Source organism: Mercenaria mercenaria, chromosome 10 (assembly GCF_021730395.1).
Source record: "Mercenaria mercenaria strain notata chromosome 10, MADL_Memer_1, whole genome shotgun sequence".
Classification (NCBI taxonomy): Eukaryota; Metazoa; Mollusca; class Bivalvia; order Venerida; family Veneridae; genus Mercenaria; species Mercenaria mercenaria.
The window spans coordinates 14608619-14627535 of NC_069370.1; the positions used below are offsets into that span (position 1 = coordinate 14608619).

The 18917-nt window shown below is 35.1% G+C and overlaps 2 protein-coding genes across 6 annotated transcripts in view; both read left to right on the forward strand.

Annotated features, from left to right (window-relative positions):
- Positions 1–10997, forward strand: part of LOC123560057 (V-type proton ATPase 116 kDa subunit a 1-like) — a 43731-nt gene extending 32734 nt beyond the window's left edge. For all 4 annotated transcript variants that reach the window (XM_045352306.2, XM_053552301.1, XM_053552303.1 and 1 more), the window contains 3 exons: positions 3264–3384; positions 4244–4418; positions 5071–10997. In XM_045352306.2, the coding sequence (XP_045208241.2) occupies positions 3264–3384; positions 4244–4418; positions 5071–5167 (393 nt within the window). In that variant the 3' untranslated portion in view covers positions 5168–10997. The remainder of the gene's footprint in view (positions 1–3263; positions 3385–4243; positions 4419–5070) is intronic.
- Positions 10998–14280: 3283 nt separating this feature from the next.
- LOC123560058 (uncharacterized) lies at positions 14281–18667 on the forward strand. 2 transcript variants are annotated; one of them, XM_045352307.2, is made up of 6 exons: positions 14281–14405; positions 14579–14700; positions 15996–16165; positions 16719–16888; positions 17626–17819; positions 18330–18667. In XM_045352307.2, exons 2-6 carry the CDS (start codon positions 14589–14591, stop codon positions 18548–18550), a joined length of 867 nt encoding a protein of 288 aa, XP_045208242.2. In that variant the 5' UTR covers positions 14281–14405; positions 14579–14588; the 3' UTR covers positions 18551–18667. The 2 variants fall into 2 exon arrangements, with proteins under 2 accessions (XP_045208242.2, XP_045208243.2); XM_045352308.2 differs by having other exon boundaries at positions 14296–14314.
- The last annotated feature ends 250 nt before the right edge of the window (positions 18668–18917 follow it).

The following is an 18917-nucleotide window of genomic DNA, read 5'->3' on the forward strand; positions in this document are numbered from 1 at the left end:
TGTGTAAAGTTTTATTAGCTCGACTATTCGAAGAATAGTCTAGCTATTCTACTCACCCTGGCGTCGGCGTCGGCGTCGGCGTCACACCTTGGTTAAGTTTTTGCATGCAAGTACATACAGCCATCAGTTAAAGGCATATAGCTTTGAAACTTATTTTTTCTTTTTCTAGGTCAATTACCAACCTCTCTGGGTCAAGTCCCATAACTCTGACATGTATTTTGAGCAAATTATGCCCCCTTTTGGACTTAGAAAATTTTGGTTAAAGTTTTACATGCAAGTCACTATCTCCAAAACTAATGCAGATATTGATTTGAAACTTCACATGTGTCTTTGGGGTTATAAAACTAGTTGATAGCAGCAAGTCCCATAACTCTGACTTTCATTTTAACCAAATTATGCCCCCTTTTGGACTTAGAAAATTCTGGTTAAAGTTTTGCGTGCAAGTACATACAGCTATTTCTAAAAGGCATATAGATTTGAAACTTATTTTTTCTTTTTCTAGATCAATTACCAACCTCACTGGGTCAAGACCCATAACTCTGACATGTATTTTGAGCAAATTATGCCCCCTTTTAGACTTAGAAAATTTTGGTTAAAGTTTTACATGCAAGTTACTGTCTCCAAAACTAATGCAGATATTGATTTGAAACTTCACATGTGTCTTCGGGGTTATAAATCTAGTTAATAGCAGCAAGTCCCATAACTCTGACCTTCATTTTGGCCAAATTATGCCCCCTTTTGGACTTAGAAAATTCTGGTTAAAGTTTTACGTGCAAGTACATACAGCTATTTCTAAAAGGCATATAGATTTGAAACTTATTTTTTCTTTTTCTAGATCAATTACGAACCTCTCTGGGTCAAGTCCCATTACTCTGACATGTTTTTTGAGCAAATTATGCCCCCTTTTAGACTTAGAAAATTTTGGTTAAAGTTTTACATGCAAGTTATTATCTCCAGAACTAATGCAGATATTGAATTGAAACTTCACATGTGCCTTCGGGGTTATAAAACTAGTTGATAGCAGCAAGTCCCATAACTGATATGCATTTTGGTCAAATTATTCCCCCTTTTGAACTTAAAACTCTTTTGATATTTAACCTTTTTGGGTAATATTTTCCTGCTTCTGTGACAATATTTCGAATAGTCGAGCTTGGCTGTCTTACGGACAGCTCTTGTTATAAAACGTGTCAATTTTTTCAAAAGATAATAATATTAAAAAGACCTTTTTAGCTCATCTGATTTTTTGAAAAAAAATGATGAGTTATTGTCATCACTTGAGCGGTTGTCGGCGTCGGCGTCGGCGTTGCCTGGTTAAGTTTTATGTTTAGGTCAGCTTTTCTCCTAAACTATCAAAGCTATTGCTTTGAAACTTGGAATACTTGTTCACCATCATAAGCTGACCCTGTATAGCAAGAAACATAACTCCATCTTGCTTTTTGCAAGATTTATGGCCCCTTTTGTACTTAGAAAATATCAGATTTCTTGGTTAAGTTTTATGTTTAGGTCAACTTTTCTCCTAAACTATCAAAGCTATTGCTTTGAAACTTGGAATACTTGTTCACCATCATAAGCAGACCCTGTACATCAAGAAACATAACTCCATCTTCCTTTTTGCAAGATTTATTGCCCCTTTTGGACTTAGAAAATCAGTTTTCTTGGTTAAGTTTTATGTTTAGGTCAGCTTTATCCAAAACTATCAAAGCTATTGCTTTAAAACTTGCAACACTTGTTCACCATCATAAGTTGACCCTGTACAGCAAGAAACATAACTGTGTCCTGCTTTTTGCAAGATTATGGCCCTTTTGGACTTAGAAAATATCAGATTTCTTGGTTAATTTTATTTTAGTCAACTTTTTTCTCTAAACTATCAAAGCTATTGCTTTGAAACTTGCAACACTTGTTCACCATCATAAGCTGACCCTGTACAGCAAGCAACATAACTCCACCTGCTTTTTGCAATAATTATTGCCCCTTTTGGACTTAGAAAATCATTTTCCTTGTTGAGTATTATGTTTAAGTCAACTTTTCTCATAAACTATCAAAGCTATTGCTTTAAAACTTGCAACAGTTTTTCACCATCATAAGTGGACACTGTACATCAAGAAACATAACTCTATCCTGCTTTTTGCAAGAATGATGGCCCTTTTTAGACTTAGAAAATCATGGGTAGGACAATATTTCTATTACACAAAAAAAATCAGATGAGCGTCAGCACCCGCAAGGCGGTGCTCTTGTTTTCAGATCTGTTTGTCATTCAATATACTTGAGTCTAAAGTAAATGTAATCAAAAGTCTGTTTCATTTTACCTAAGGAAATATATTTCAAGATCATATTTAGTTCTTTCTGTAAGATCAGATTTAGAACAAAGCTATTAAAGTTATGTTGAAAAAAATATATATGTAATTAAAAGCTTTTTCCACATTTTCTGTACAAACAGACAGTTTGCTATTATTAAATTTACCAGTATTTTAGTAGGAGTAACCTGTTTATCATTGGCATTGCCTCCAATACACATTCCATGCTTGTGAATAATAAATGTTTGCATTATAATTATTATAGAAAAACTTGAGTGATAACTTTAAGTGAGAAATTGATTCAAAACTTTTGTTTAGTTGTACACAAAATTTGCTGTAGGACAGACTTCCCTGAATTTAGTTCAGAAGGGTTGAGCTCAAGTTGAAGTGATGCTGTGCATTCTGTCAAAGCCCATTTATAAATATTAGAAAATTGATATGACTTTACACAGTGACTTTGATAGAGCATAATACGTGATCAAAATTCCCTCAGCAGAATTGAAATAACTGCACTAATAATTAGTTAGTCATGCAAATAAGTTTGGAACAAACACTTTGATGGATGTGCATTGCAGTGATACTGCCAAAGGTCAGGTAGTGATAAGCATAAAGAAAAAGTAATTATACAATTCATCATAACCATACTTCATAAATATAATGAATTTATTTAATTCATGCTTTGGTGGATGTGTTATTATTCTGTGTTATGATTAAATGAAGTCAGTAGTTGTTTGAAAACTTTCTAAAATGGCTTTGTAGTTTTTGTTGATTCATACAAAATAAAATTACTGTACACTTTAAAGAAGTGATGGCTTGAAACACGAGTAATCATGTTATATATTAAATATTAAAAATGATATTCTTAATTGCTGTGGTATTCATATTAAACTGAACTTTAACATTGCAGCTCTTCTATTTTACTATGGCTTGTTTCAGTTACATATGTATAGTGTCAAGTATATATTTCAGCCATTTGACATCAGTGAGGTGATCATCAACCAGGCTATACACACTATAGAATACTGCCTAGGGTGTATATCCCATACAGCCTCGTACCTCCGACTCTGGGCACTCAGTCTTGCCCATGCACGTAAGTTCACGGTTCATTTGACATAACAGTACATATTTAATTTAATACATGACTCTTTACAGAAGTCAGAGGTCTATAGTTTATACTATTGACTGGTCTGTAGTTCCAGACAGGTTTGCACAGCTAAAATCAAAACCAGAAATTGTGGGGAAATTGACATGACTTTGTGTGTCTGATGTTATGTAATAAAACACTGAGTGGTTTGTTGGTGAATAGTTGAAACTACAGGCTCTGTATTCATACCTTTGGCAAAGAATTTTTAGTGTTGACCGGCACGCTGTTCAGCAAGTGTATACTATTGAGTACTGCCTAGGCTGTATATTCAGTACAGCCTCATACCTATCATTGCTAGCGCTAAGCCATACATATAAGTTTTATGAATATCATAATTACGCTTCAGTTCCTACTGATAAATAAACTCATTTAATGATTCAGGGTTTTTGCTCATGAGCGTGAGCAAAAACCTTGCACATTGGAAAAGTTTTTACTGTCTTCTAATTACTTGCTGTTATTGTAGTCCTTGGGCAAGTGTGAATCACTTCCTGTTCTATTACTAATATTTAAATTTTTGCTACATATGTAAGAGCAAAGGCTTAATATATAATATGACAATTACTGACAAAAATAGACTGGTATTTATTCATTATCAAGTTATATTTGTACGGTATGTTTTACTTCAAAAGAGAATTTTAGGCAAAATGTAAACATATGTTCATTTTGTGTTCAGATGTCAAAACCCACGAATTCATATCCCTATGGCTTTGCCGTTTTGACCAAAACCACGAAATTTCATGCCCACGAAATTAAATGATTTTACAGTATAGGTTCAGAAGTCTGATTTGTCTCTGCTTTATTCCAGAACTATCTGAGGTGTTATGGGCTATGGTGATGCAGATTGGATTCAGCATGAAATCCCAGGTGGTCAGCCTCTTTTTGATAATCTTCTGCTTTGCATTCTGGGCCACGGCGACAATTATCATCCTTGTGATGATGGAAGGAATGTCTGCTTTCCTTCATGCTCTGCGTTTGCACTGGTAAGTAATTTACATTTAGTAATTGCCTGTTTTATTAATTTTATGGTTTTTTAAACTGTTACTTAATTTTCTGCTACATGCATGAGCTTATTGTTTTCCAAGTCTGTTTTTCAAGCCTTATAGTATGCTTCTGGATTTAACCGTACTATGTTTGGCCTACACTTATTCCTTTACCCCTCTGTTGGGTTTGACTTCAATATCCAGCTTTAGATGTGGAATACATCATGCGACAAAGCTGTTCATGTTATTTATGGCACAAATCCCTACCATTGCCTGAAATAATGACACGTCTACCCCAGTCACCAAAGCAGGAAAGTTTTGCAAGTCTAGCTTAAAACATAAATAGTGTATTATCCAATTTACACCAGGTAACAAGTTGTTTTACAGTTAAACCTGTCTAAAGCAGCCAACCAACGGAGGAAAGGAATTTTTCTGCTGAAGAAAATAACCAAACTACTGGATATTTCATAGTCACATAAATAATATTTTGTAGTTCACTTCTTGAAATTAGAATTAATATGTAATTTTTGGAAGTTTGCTCACCGGCTGATTAGGCCATGTGGCTGCTTTATATAGGTGACTGCTAAAACAGGTTTGACTGTGTGTTGTAAATACTTCATTCAAAGAAAGTTTAATTTATATTTCTATTCAGGGTGGAGTTCCAGTCGAAATTCTACAAAGGAGAAGGCTATCTCTTTGTTCCATTTTCATTTGACAACCTAGTTGAGTATGGAGTAGAAGAGAAATAAATACAGCATGTAGAGACTTAGAAGACAGATCATGATGAGATACAATACACAGTGATACTACACTACAGGATCGATGGTCAAAGTCTGCCACTTGTTGGTTGATGTTGGTGTAATAGTGCAGCAGTGTCCTGTCTAAAACATTTATATGTAGGGCATACTAGTAATTCAAGAAAATATCTAGGGTATCCAGTCTTATTAAGAAAGAAATAACAAGTATGTGAGTTTTTAGCTCACCTGAGCAATGCTCGGGTGAGTTTTTCTGATCGCTCGATGTCCGTCGTCTGTCTGTCTGTCGTCTGTCTGTCGTCCGTCAACATTTAGCTTTTGTATGCGATAGAGGCTGTATTTTTCAACTCATCTTCATGAATTTTGGTCAGAATGATTACCTTGATGAAATCTAGGCCGACTTCGAAAATGGGTCATCTCGGGTCAAAAACTAGGTCACTAGGTCAAATCAAAGAAAAAACCTTGTGTATGCAATAGAGGCTGTATTTTTCAATTGATCTTCATGAATATTGGTCAGAATGATAACCTTGATGAAATCTAGGCCGAGTTCGAAAATGGGTCATCTCGGGTCAAAAACTAGGTCACTAGGTCAAATCAAAGAAAAACCTTGTGTATGCAATAGAGGCTGTATTTTTCAATTGATCTTAATGAATATTGGTCAGAATGATAACCTTGATGAAATCTAGGCCGAGTTTGAAAATGGGTCATCTCGGGTCAAAAACTAGGTCACTAGGTCAAATCAAAGAAAAACCTTGTGTATGCGATAGAGGCTGTATTTTTCAATTGATCTTCATGAATATTGGTCTGAATGATTGCCTTGATGAAGTCTAGGCCGAGTTCGAAAATGGGTCATCTCGGGTCAAAAACTAGGTCACTAGGTCAAATCAAAGAAAAACCTTGTGTATGCGATAGAGGCTTTATTTTTCAATTGATCTTCATGAGTATTGGTCAGAATGATTGCCTTGATGAAATCTAGGCCGAGTTCGAAAATGGGTCATCTCAGGTCAAAAACTAGGTCACTAGGTCAAATCAAAGAAAAACCTTGTGTATGCGATAGAGGCGGTATTTTTCAATTAATCTTTATGAGTTTTGGTCAAAATGATAACCTTGATGAAATCTAAGCCGACTTCGAAAATGGGTCATCTCGAGTCAAAAACTAGGTCACTAGGTCAAATCAAAGAAAAACCTTGTGTATGCGATAGAGGCTGTATTTTTCAATTATTCATCATGAATATTGGTCAGAATGATAACCTTGATGAAATCTAGGCCGAGTTCGAAAATGGGTAATCTCGGATCAAAAACTAGGTCACTAGGTCAAATCAAAGAAAAACCTTGTGTATGCGATAGAGGCTGTATTTTTCAATTGATCTTCATGAATATTGGTCAGAGTGATTGCCTTGATGAAATCTAGGCCGAGTTTGAAAATGGGTCATCTCGGGTTAAAAACTAGGTCACTAAGTCAAATCAAAGAAAAATCTTGTGTATGCGATAGAGGGGGTATTTTTCAATTGATCTTCATGAATTTTAGTCAGAATGATTACCTTGATGAAGTCTAGGCCGAGTTCGAAAATGGGTCATCTAGGGTCAAAAACTAGGTCACTAGGTCAAATCAAGGGAAAACCTTGTGTATGCGATAGAGGCTGTATTTTTCAATTGATCTTCATGAATTTTGGTAAGAATGATTACCTTGATGAAATTTAGACCAAGTTCGAAAATGGGTCATCTGGGGTCAAAAACTAGGTCACTAGGTCAAATCAAAGAAAAGCCTTGTGTATGCAATAGAGGCTGTATTTTTCAACTGATCTTCATGAAATTTAGCCAGAGTGATTACCTTGATAAAATCTAGGCCGACTTCGAAAATGGTCACTAGGTCAAATCGAAGAAGAACATTGTGTATGCAATAGAGGATGTATTTTGTAGTTGATCTTCATGAAATTTGGTCAGAGTGATTGCCTTGATGAAATCTAGGTCCAGTTTGAATATGGGTTATCTGAGGTCAAAAACTAGGTGACTAGGTCAAATTAAAGAAAAATCTTGTGTATGCAATAGAGGCTGTTTTTTTTCAATTGATTTTTATGAAATTTGGTCAGGATGATTGCCTTAATGAAATCTAGATAGAATTTGAATAAGGGTCATCTGAGGTCAAAAACTAGGTCACTTGGTCAAATCAAAGAAAAACTTGTGTATGTGATAGAGGCTGTATTTTTCAATTGATCTTCATGAATTTTGGTCAGAATGATTTTGCCTTGATAAAATCTAGGTCAAGTTTGAACATGGGTCACCTAGGGTCAAAAACTAGGGCATATCTAAGAAAATGCTTGTTTTATCGCAAGAGACCAATTTTTTGGTCCTAATTGGTCAGAATATTTGTTTCCATGAAATCACTAGGTCAAACATGTTTTACACTGTTATGGTTTTTTTCTTAGGTGAGCGACCTAGGGCCATCTTGGCCCTCTTGTTTCTTTTCTTGTGTACTGGAATGATATTTACTTTTGAATACATTTCTATAGTGTGCACAAAACTACCTTCAGTCAAAGAGAAGTGTTGTATTCCATATTTAGTGTTAGTCCTTGTAGCGTTGAGAGAAATGGTGTTTTCCACATGTATCGTTAGTGCAGAAAGCTTTATTAAAAGTCTGTGCTTTTGTCCTGGTGTGTGGTGTTCCTTTAACTTAACATTCAAGTTTGTTAAACATTTAGAAATAACAAGTTTTGTTGATAGAAAAAAATCTCTCTTTTTTTCAACTTTCATTAATACATTAGAACATTTATTTATGTATACTGGATGGCTTATGCAGTATAACACAGATCACTCAAAGCTACAAGTTGGGGAAGTAAAATGCTTGAGTTATGTTTGGTTTTGAGTGATCCAAACTTAGAAATAAGGCCAGCCCGCTTAGCTCAGTAGGGAGAGCGGGGTCGCGAGTTCGATCCTCGGGCGGGGCATATGTTCTCCGTGACTATTTGATAAACGACATTGTGTCTGAAATCATTAATCCTCCACCTCTGATTCATGTGGGGAAGTTGGCAGTTACTTGCAGAGAACAGGTTTGTACTGGTACAGAATCCAGGAACACTGGTTAGGTTAACTGCCCGCCATAACATGACTGAAATACTGTTGAAAAACGGCGTTAAACCCAAAACAAACAAACAAACAAACAAACTTAGAAATCAACCCTTGTACTCAAGTTGATGGTCAGATGAGTGTTTTACTGAAAAGTAGATTCAGTTGTACTGTAGTATAAAAGGTGGGAAGCATTCCTATTTAAAAGGGTGAAACTATGATATAATTGCATTTGGTTGTGTGATAACTTGATTCTTGTCTTGAAGACTGGATAGTGACTAAGAATACCCACCTGTAAGGGTGTTAGATAAATTAATGTTTTCATTTTGTTTTTGCCAGTTATCATATCAAAGCAAACATTATTTATTATATGGTTTGTTTATGTTTGTGAAAGACTTCAGTAATTTAGAATATAAATATAATAGATTGTTTCTATTCAATTTTTCAATATGAACATGACCCTGACACAATATTTGAGCCGTACCATGAGAAAACCAACAAAGTGGCTTTGCGACCAGCATGGATCCAGACCAGTCTGCGCATTCGCCCAGTCTGGTCAGGATCCATGCTGTTTGCTAATGGTTTCTCTAATTGCAAAAGGCTTTAAAAAGCGAACAGCATGGATCCTGACCAGACTGTGTGGATGCGCAGGCTGGTCTGGATCCATGCTGGTTGCAAAGCCATTATATTGGTTTTTTCATGGCGTGGCTCATTTTATTATTGAAATACTGTTTTGTTTGCTGTGTTGAATGAGTTAGTTTTAGATTTTCCAAGTTAGTATGTTCAAAGTCTAAAAATTTTAGAAAAATGTACATGACTGTATGCTATATGCTTCTTCCAAGAGTTATGTTTAAATGCTTTATGAATGCAAAACCAAATCAGCTTGTAGAAATTGGCAATGCACAAACTAGTACACAATACTTTGTCGGTCAGATATAGATCTTTGTTGTCATTTCAGTCATAATTTTGTACCACCAGTCAGTGATATTGTAAGGATAAGATCATTTTACATACTGTAGCTTCAGTCAGTATTATTGCAAAGAAAAGATCATTTATATGCTTGTACTGTAGCTTCAAGGAGTGATATTGCAAAGATAAGGTCATTTAATATACTGTGGCTTCAGTCGGGTAAATTGCAAAGATAAGGTCATTTAATATACTGTAGCTGCCGTCGGGTAAATTGCAAAGATAAGGTTATTTAATATACTGTAGCTGCAGTTGGATAAATTGCGAAGATAAGGTCATTTAATATACTGTGGCTGCAGTCAGTTTAATTGCAAAGATAAGGTCATTTAATATACTGTAACTGCAGTCGGATAAATTGCAAAGATATGGTCATTTAATATACTGTGGCTGCAGTCAGTTAAATTGCAAAGATAAGGTCATTTAATATACTGTAGCTGCAGTTGGGTAAATTGCAAAGATAAGGTCATTTAATATACTGTAGCTGCAGTTGGTTAAATTGCAAAGATAAGGTCATTTAATATACTGTAGCTGCAGTTGGATAAATTGCAAAGATAAGGTCATTTAATATACTGTGGCTGCAGTCGGGAAAATTGCAAAGATAAGGTCATTTTACATACTGTGGCTTCAGTCGGGAAAATTGCAAAGATAAGGTCATTTTACATGCTGTGGCTTCAGTCAGGAAAATTGCAAAGATAAGGTCATTTTACATACTGTGGCTTCAGTCAGGTAAATTGCAAAGATATGGTCATTTAATATACTGTAGCTGCAGTTGGGTAAATTGCAAAGATAAGGTCATTTAATATACTGTAGCTGCATCAGTTGAATTGCAAAGATAAGGTTATTTAATATACTGTAGCTGCAGTCAGTTAAATTGCAAAGATAGGATCATTATACATACTGTAGCTTTTGTCAGTGATATTTCTAAGATAAGGTCATACATATACTGTAGTGTCCTGTTAACTCCTAGAATTCTTTGTATGATGTGGTAGTCACTGAAACTAGTAATGTTTTCCTGTTATCTTAACCTTTTTTGTTGTAATTTTTATTGTGTCTGTAAAGTGAAGAAATGTGTTAGTTCCAATTGAAAAAATATCAATTTTCGTTAATCAAGATATGATATGTCAAAGACTGTGCTTTACTCATGATTTACTCACTTTGTGGCATAATATTAGTTTATCAGTGGAACAGAAATATTAACTTTATATCCAGTACTGTATCCTCGGAATTAGTGATTATTAACTAATAAAGTTGTGCAATATTACATGCAACAACATGTGTACTTTGTCTTATGGCAATATATTTGATAAAAAGACAAGCAATATTAATTTTCTTCTGTGAAAATCTATGAAGCATTAGTAGCAGTGTGATATCTTCATTAGCAGTGTGATATCTTCATTAGCAGTGTGATATCTACATTAGCAGTGTGATATCTACGGTAGTGACTAGAGTCTGCAGCATGTATTTATTAGGACTCCTTTGCTAAATCGCTAGTCCATAGTATGTGCTGTATGACCGGCCTAAAGCTCAATACCATTTTTTTTTTAGCTAAAGTCTGAACTTGAAAAAAATAAATAACTAAATTCTATTTCTGATGTCATGTAATAAAACACTTATTGAATGGCTTGCCAGTTGGTTAATAGTAAAAGTTATTGACTAGTTCCTTGAGACCTCAGGCAATAGATTTTACTATTGACTGGCAAGCCTTTCAGCAAGTGTGTATCTACACATTACAAGATCTCTGTGAGAGTTTGTCTTTGTGTGTATGAAATGATTTTTTTCAGACCCCCCCCCCCCCCCCCCCCCCCAAAAAAAAAAAACACATGGAAATGAACTAATGATTTTGCAGTGTATTGAGCTTAAAAGTGTACTAACAAGAATCTCATTGTTATTCTATTTAAAATGTGTGTGCCTGTATATACTAAATTATTTAAGATGTATTAGGATTAGGATTTTATGATGTTTTCGTATAGCTAAATATTGTGTAGTTAAAATAGCAGTGACCTTTTATATAATTGAGCCGTGACATGGGAAAACCAACATAGTGGCTTTGCGACCAGGATGGATCCAGACCAGCCTGCGCATCCATGCTGTTCGCTTTTAAAGCCTTTTGGAATTGGAGAAACTGTTAGTGAACAGCATGGATCCTGGCCAGACTGCATGGATGCGCAGGCTGCTCTGGATCCATGCTGGTCGCAAACCCACTATGTTGGTTTCCCTTGGCACAGCTCATATGTAATTTTTTTGTGAATGTGAGGCATTATGTGTCAACAAAAATACATTCAAAAAATTTAGTTTTCAAAAAAATCCTGGTAGAATTTACAATGTGTTTGGTGACATTTGTTACTTACCTCATGTCATTTTAAGCAGATTTTGACGCAGAATGCGATTCTACAGTAGTAAAGTAATTAATGTTTATTATTAAATTTTGTTTTGATTTTCAAAAAAAGAAATGCTGGAACGTTAATATGCACTTGTCAGTGTGACATGTAGTTTCTTGGTATTTTTGGTATTTAAACAGAAAGCAAGAGCTACAGAAATAATAATTTTTTTTTTTTTTTTTTTTTTTTTTTTTTTGCGTTAGAGGCCTACATTTTTCTGCATGGTTCAAAGAAAATGTTACGTAAAATTGAAGAGAAAACATGGTAAAACTAGGGAGTAGTTTCATTGTGTGTTAATACTGGAAAGTATGTATGAGAAGTTAATTACGGAAATGATCAGCTATACCAAAAAATTGTCTGAGACCTTTTTGGTCTTCATTACATGTTGAGCCGAAACAAAGTTAATAACTGTTTTTGTTTTGACCAAGAAAGAGCGCTACTATATTTATTCTACTGTTGTAGATAAAAGGCATATTACACTTTGGATTCAGTGTTGTTATATTTTCTGGTCCTTTGGGACCATGGGGTCCATTCAACATATGTGTAATATAGAGTTCCGCTTAAGCCGTTGCTAGGGAGCGTGAGAGGTGTTGCATATTTCGTTACCTTTCATGAACAGACTCAATCAAACCGAGTCTGCTATTATTCTTCTTGATTGCTTTCTTTGCTTCCAAAGGATCTTTTTACAGATTTTATTTTTTTTAAATAGTGTATAGCAAATTCGTGTTTTACTTAAATTAATACACTCAAAATCGGTTATAAGCTGGCAGAACAATTCTTATTTCGTGTAGTAATAACGTTAAAACACGGTTTTCTATACATGTTACATATGTGATTTATATGATTTGTGTATGATGTATATATAAGTGATATATCAAGTTTGTTTATGGAGTATAAATGATATATTTGGTATTTTTAGCTGATTATTATTCTGTAGACATTGGTTATTGATCATTGTTGTCTGTTATATGTTGATATATTTATTTCTGCAAGTGTTAATATTGTGATAAGTAAATAAATATTGTGGTTCAAAATCGTGTTTGTGTATTATTTTAGAACATAGACCTCTCTCAACCTGTATGGTTCCTTTCGACAAAATTTAAACTTATAAACAGATGCTTTTCATCTCAAATGCTGGAACTGTTTTGTCCCAACATCAGACACAAAGCAAAGAATTTATCTATCTTACTTCTGGTCGAAGACTGACGGGACCACTCAGATCAACAGACTACTGACCAGTCAGTTAACAGACTAGGGAAGTACAATAAATAGATCCGACTTGTCAATTAAACCAATAATAAAAGTTATCATTCGATGCTATGGTGTCTCATAAGCTTTACGTAACTAAGTGCCTGTAGATGTTGAAGTTCTATATAAACAATAGTCTTTAAGGTCCTCTTCATGGCCCAGTGTGAAAAAAAAATCCGTCATAGCTGTATGTTTTATCCGCCAGTTTGGAGAAAGCTTGTGAGACATAGCAACAATATCCAATGGGGAGAGGGGCGTTCCTTATCAGAAAAAATCGGATCACGTTGGTTGGTCAGGAATTATTTAAATCATGAGGCCCTTCCTGCCGTTACTGATCACTTGTTCTGTAATAACATAAATAAGTTTTATAACTTAAGAAATTATGAATGTTCATTTTGATTCTATCAATCATTCTGATGATATTGCTAATGTCAATAATGAAAGCAACGAACTCGTTTATCGTGCACAAACTACAAATGTTTGTTATGAATATAATTTTGATGAATGTGTTATTTTTGTTAAAAATTCTCTTCACAACCTGAACCTGACCCTGAGTCATGGTTTAAATAAAGGTAAAGGCTTGCATATACACCCCTAAATGTTCGTTTCTTACATCCAAAACTAGTTTTATTACAACACCAAAATATATATATTGATATATTATGCAGCGCCCTAGCTAGAAATAAACAGCAAATAGAAACAAAATTTTCCGTATTAATTAACCCTTATTATGCGGGACACGATTGATTCTGCCTTTGCAACCAGTGCATATCATGATCTGCACTGTTCCCCCCATTCATTCAGTATCTTTTTGGTAAGCACCTCTTTTAACAGTTAATGGTACTGTCCAAATTGAAAGATGGACAAGTTCATTATAGAAATTTAGCATGGTAAGGGTTAAATAGTGATTGAGGGGAGCGGTGGTCTAGTGGATAAGGTGTCGGCCGATCAATCCAGGGGTCGTGGGTTCGAGCCCCACTGGGGTCACGACCATGATTTCTCATATGACACCAGTACTGTTTTTTCCAGAAAGCGGACTCAAGAGGTTCCAATAAGCTTGAAGCTTTCATCACGATCGAGCTAAAAACAAATTAGTATAAACTAAATGTCATATCAAGTTTTCTATTCAAAATTTTAATACTTTATTGAGCTACTTTATTTTACATGTGTTTCTTTGTTTGTTTGTTAAAGAGCTTGTTTTGTGCGCAAATAGCTTTGCAGCTGGTGTAATAATGTTATTTTCCATCCAACTCAAAGCTTGTACTCGGCTGTCACCATTCAGTCAGTTGATGAAACCGCACAGGTCTAGGGGAATAGTGTATCATTTTGACAGTTGTTTAATGAACAATTAATCATCCTCATTTCTCACGATAGAATTACCGCAAGTATCTTGGAAAAGACATCTAGTTAAGCGAATTAAGTTAGCCTACCTATTAGTGGATGGGAACTTGTCAGCGAGTTTTATGGAGTAGCGAAAACATACTTAGTACATATCATGCAGTTTATGGTTTTTTTACCTAGATAATTAATCTTTTGTTCTCTTCACTATTTCTTGACGACAAATCGTGACGTTAACGGTAGTATTTATAAAACTCAATTTCAACTCCTTCAACGTTTTTGGTTCTTTACCATCGTCGTTTGTTTATAGTTTTGTTTGACAGTGAAATGGCTTTCATAGAATAAGATCGTTTCTGAAATTTTACAAATTTTGAAGCTTACTATATCTATATGGTTTAGATTCATTTTTCAGTAATATTAAAATGTTTGCAATAATAACGGACCTATTTTTGGTGTGCGTTGTGTTACACGTGTGCAATGCTGGGATAATTATTAGTGGTCAACAACCTGCAAGTCCTGCTGGAGGAAATTACGGTAACATAAATTACAATTATTAGTTGTCTCACTTATTATTGGAAAAACGATATATTTTTAAATAAAAGCTTGGCAATTAATTTGAAAGTCCTTCATATTATTAAATTGGTAACTTACAAGTCTAAAAACAAATAGAAAAGTTTGCGTTTTTGTTCTATTTAAGTAAGGCGTGAGAAAATCTTAAATGACTTTTGTATGTTCAAGTCAAGTTTATTCATTAAATCAATTGGGCTCATAGGCCCATGAGGACAAGAGTTCAATAAATGTATGACAAACAGTGAAAAATGCAAATACCTAGCACATGTATATCATACATTCATACATTGCATTTCGGAGAAGGTAACATTCATATCAATAACAAACTGTTATATACTAATACATTGGTAAGACATTTAGAAAATAATTAAATTAAAAAGATCGGGAAAATACGTAATACTAATACGAAGCAAGAAGTATATCTAGCGTACTAGATGGGAATAGTACTCAGTCGACCTTCGTCGAAAACGAAATCAAAAGGTTAACATGTTGGCTATTCTCATACATATAATTAATCTTAAAAGGATGTATGACTAAATGTTTAGTCACAAAGACAATGAAGCAATAACATGTGAGCCGCGCCATGAGAAAACCAACATAATGCGTTTGCGACAAGCATGGATCCAGACCAGCTTGCGCATCCGCGCAGTCCGGTCAGGATCCATGCCGTTCGCTTTCAAAGCCTATTGCAATGAGAGAAAGCATTAGCGAACAGCATGGATCCTGCCCAGACTGCGCGGATGCGCAGGCTGGTCTGGATCTATGCTGGTCGCAAACGCACTCTGTTGGTTTTCTCATGGTGCGGCTCATATATAATGTGACTTTCAGTAAGGCGCGAGAAAAAGGACAAAATTAAATCTCATATGACTTTTGTAGCACATTTAATAATTCCAATCATTGGTCATTTAATAACAATAGTCTTATAGGTAATGACAACATTATCACCTTTAGCATAGCATAACACAAGCATTAAAACAACAACATAAAAAGCTTAAGTTCCTAGTAAAAAAAAAAAAAAAAAAAAAAAAAAAAAAAAAAACCCGAATATTTCATAGTCGTATAATTGATATTTTGTAGGGTTTTTTTTTATTTATTCATAGGTAATGCAACACTTTGTAAAATTAGGATGCGGTCTGTCTCAATTTTCATTCTGAAAACATGCTCAACGTAAAGGAAACTACGTTTGTTACGTAGACTGCCGTCAATGGGGACCGTTTTACTTGCATACTAATAGTATATTAGAGTTTATTCATTTGCAGAATTCAACGAGGACGAGTGGGAATCAGTGTACAGAATTTATCAAGGTGACGACTGGGACTCCCATGACGACTACCTCAGTCAGGAACGGACCGCTCGGCACGGCGACAACGATGATTCCCAATTCCGTAGCTGGAAGTTGGACCAGTGGCACCATAGTAAAATACAGAAAGTAAGTTGCTGAAGTCAATGCAAGGAATAGACGACGAGACAGAAAATGGACTATTGGCATTTAAGTAAAGTACAACAGATAAATTTCTAAGTCTGTATGCATCAAGAACAGAACTGACCACTCGACATGGGAATTAGGAAAAATCTCAGCTTCGGGCGCCATGTCGGAGTGTATTTCTACCTGAATGAAAACGTAGGCCTACTTTTCACATTTCTTCGAGAATTATATGCGATGCATGTAATTTTTTAATCATATGGGATAGTGCAAGATACAGGTAACACTTCTATTTCCAAAAGCTCCCATGTTTCTTTGCCAGGTCAGATGTAATCACCCATTATCCGAGTGAATGTTAGTTATTTCAGTTGGAGGCTCGCAATCCGTGAGTGGTTTCGTAGTAAGGCCTCTCGCCATCGAATCTATGAGTCCGTTCTAGTTATCTTTTGAAATAAGTAAGAAGAAAAAAAGTTATCTGTAACAAAATTTACTGTGGTTAAATTATTGATCTATCTTTCACCTATTATTTAGTTCTGAATGTTTTATAACACATTTACAGGTTCGAGTAGAGTTGTACGATGATGGAGATGAGGTAGCAGAGCTTGAATTTGAAGGTGTAATGCAAAATATGACCAGTTTCTTCAATCCGAGAAACCTTCGCAAGACGAATTTCATTGATATACCAGTAGACGGTACGCCGTTCACGGGAGACGATTTCAGTTTTGACGGGTGAGCTGAACTATCTAGAATTTATACATTAATACTTTTTAACGATCAGCTCAGTTGTTTTAAAAAAAAATCAAGCACCACAAAATCATAGAAAGCATGAGTTGCTTTACATGGAAATTAAACAACATATAAAACATGTATATTGCTCTACAAAATAACTGTCAATTTTGAACGCATTGAATTCCAGAAAATAACTGCATAAAGGAGCGCAATTTTGGCCAGTGCAGCGCCTTCAAAATCTCACCATTTTCAAATAACTTTTACATGTCTTTATTTTGATACATTTGCAGTTATGTCATAGTGCTGAAATTTCACATAATTAAGTTATTTACAAATGACATTCACTTTTAAAAGGGGACAACTTTTAAAGAATTTTAAGTATCCAGTCCTATGGGACAGTACGGTAAAACATGTAATGGAGTGTTAAAAGTTTGGTAAAGATGTTGTTCTTAAACTAAATATTTCTACGGTTTTGTGATATAACTCCTAAACCTTACTGGTTTGTTTTAAGAATTTAAACATATATGCAAGATGGTCTCAGACAAAAAAGTCTGTCTAGTTCTGTCATCTCGCACACGAGAATAACGGCAAAGTTTCTCTGGTCAGAAATGCTTGAAACACTATCAAGTGTAAAAAATACTTTAGCCTATGTATGTGTTCTACTCTCAAAAACTGGTGTGACTTTCTGCCAGTTCCTTGGACGTATATGAACATGAACTCGTGTTTATTTTTTTCAGAGATGATGATGCCCGTCATTGGACGGTAAGTTCCCGGCACCGAGGGGATTGCCGTAACGATGAAGGTTGGATACAGGTTATAGACAAGCCCAAACCTGGCCGTGACCGATGTGTTTGTGGGTACGAGAATGTAAACAAATTCCCAACAATAATGTACGCCAAGGGGAACAGGAAAACAAAATGGAGCGACCCACGTATGTTAAATGATGCACTAGTAGAAAGTACATTTTAAAATAGTCCTCCTTCCAGTTTTTCTATTATATAAGATATGACTTCTTGTTATAAAACATGATTCATATTGACTATAAAACAGAAATGTTTAGTTATTTAGAGGTGGATTTGTGTCATTTGCGTTTGTTTCAGCTATAGATCGTCAGCATGCAAACATTGCGCAGTTGACTATCCTGTAGGACAAAAAAAGTCTAACACTTTTAATGTTTCTTTTATACAAACAAAGAACTGAAGGATTTTACCGCGTATTGTCTTGTCGGTTTAACAAGTTTCTCAAATGACTACTTTTGGCTATTCCGGTTTACTCCGTCTATTTTTTACGCCTAAAAAGTAATTCGAGCGTGTTAGAATTTCGGCCTTACTTCACATCTAAATTAAAAACCGTGTTTTATTTGCCAATTAAGCAGGTAAAACTTAAATCTATTTGCCAATTTCAAACTGTATTAACGTAAACAGTTCGGATTATATTCTAGGTAATGTTGGTTATGCGGACATGATGCAGATCTCTGTAAGTCACGTGCCATATCCAGTTTCTGTGCAACCAGTTCCGGTTCAAATATCGCAGGTGCCCCAGATGGCTCAAACGATCCAAGTATCCCAGCCGGCCCAAAGGGTCCAGATGGTCCAGCAGCAGCAGCAGCAACCACAGTTTCAGATACAACGTGTTTATAATCCATTCGAAACAAAGAAATAGGGCCATTTTCTTAAATACGCCTAACACTGGATCGTAGTACGTCCAGTGATATTCCCATTGACATTTTTGTATTATATGTGTCAGCGCTTTTTTTGAAATAAATTGAAAGAAGCATTTCGTCAGTGGTCTCCTTTTCTATGATTTTGATCGATGTAAGAAAGACCCCATCGTAGGTTATACTTGTTTTCTATAGGAAAATGATGGAATGATAAAATGAAACCAAAATATAATATCTAAATTTTTCTAGACATTTTACAGTACATTTTTTGTATAGAGATACAATAGTTTTTTTACTTATATAAATGAGCCGCACCATGAGAAAACCAACATAGTGTGTTTGCGACCAGCATGGATCCTGACCAGACTG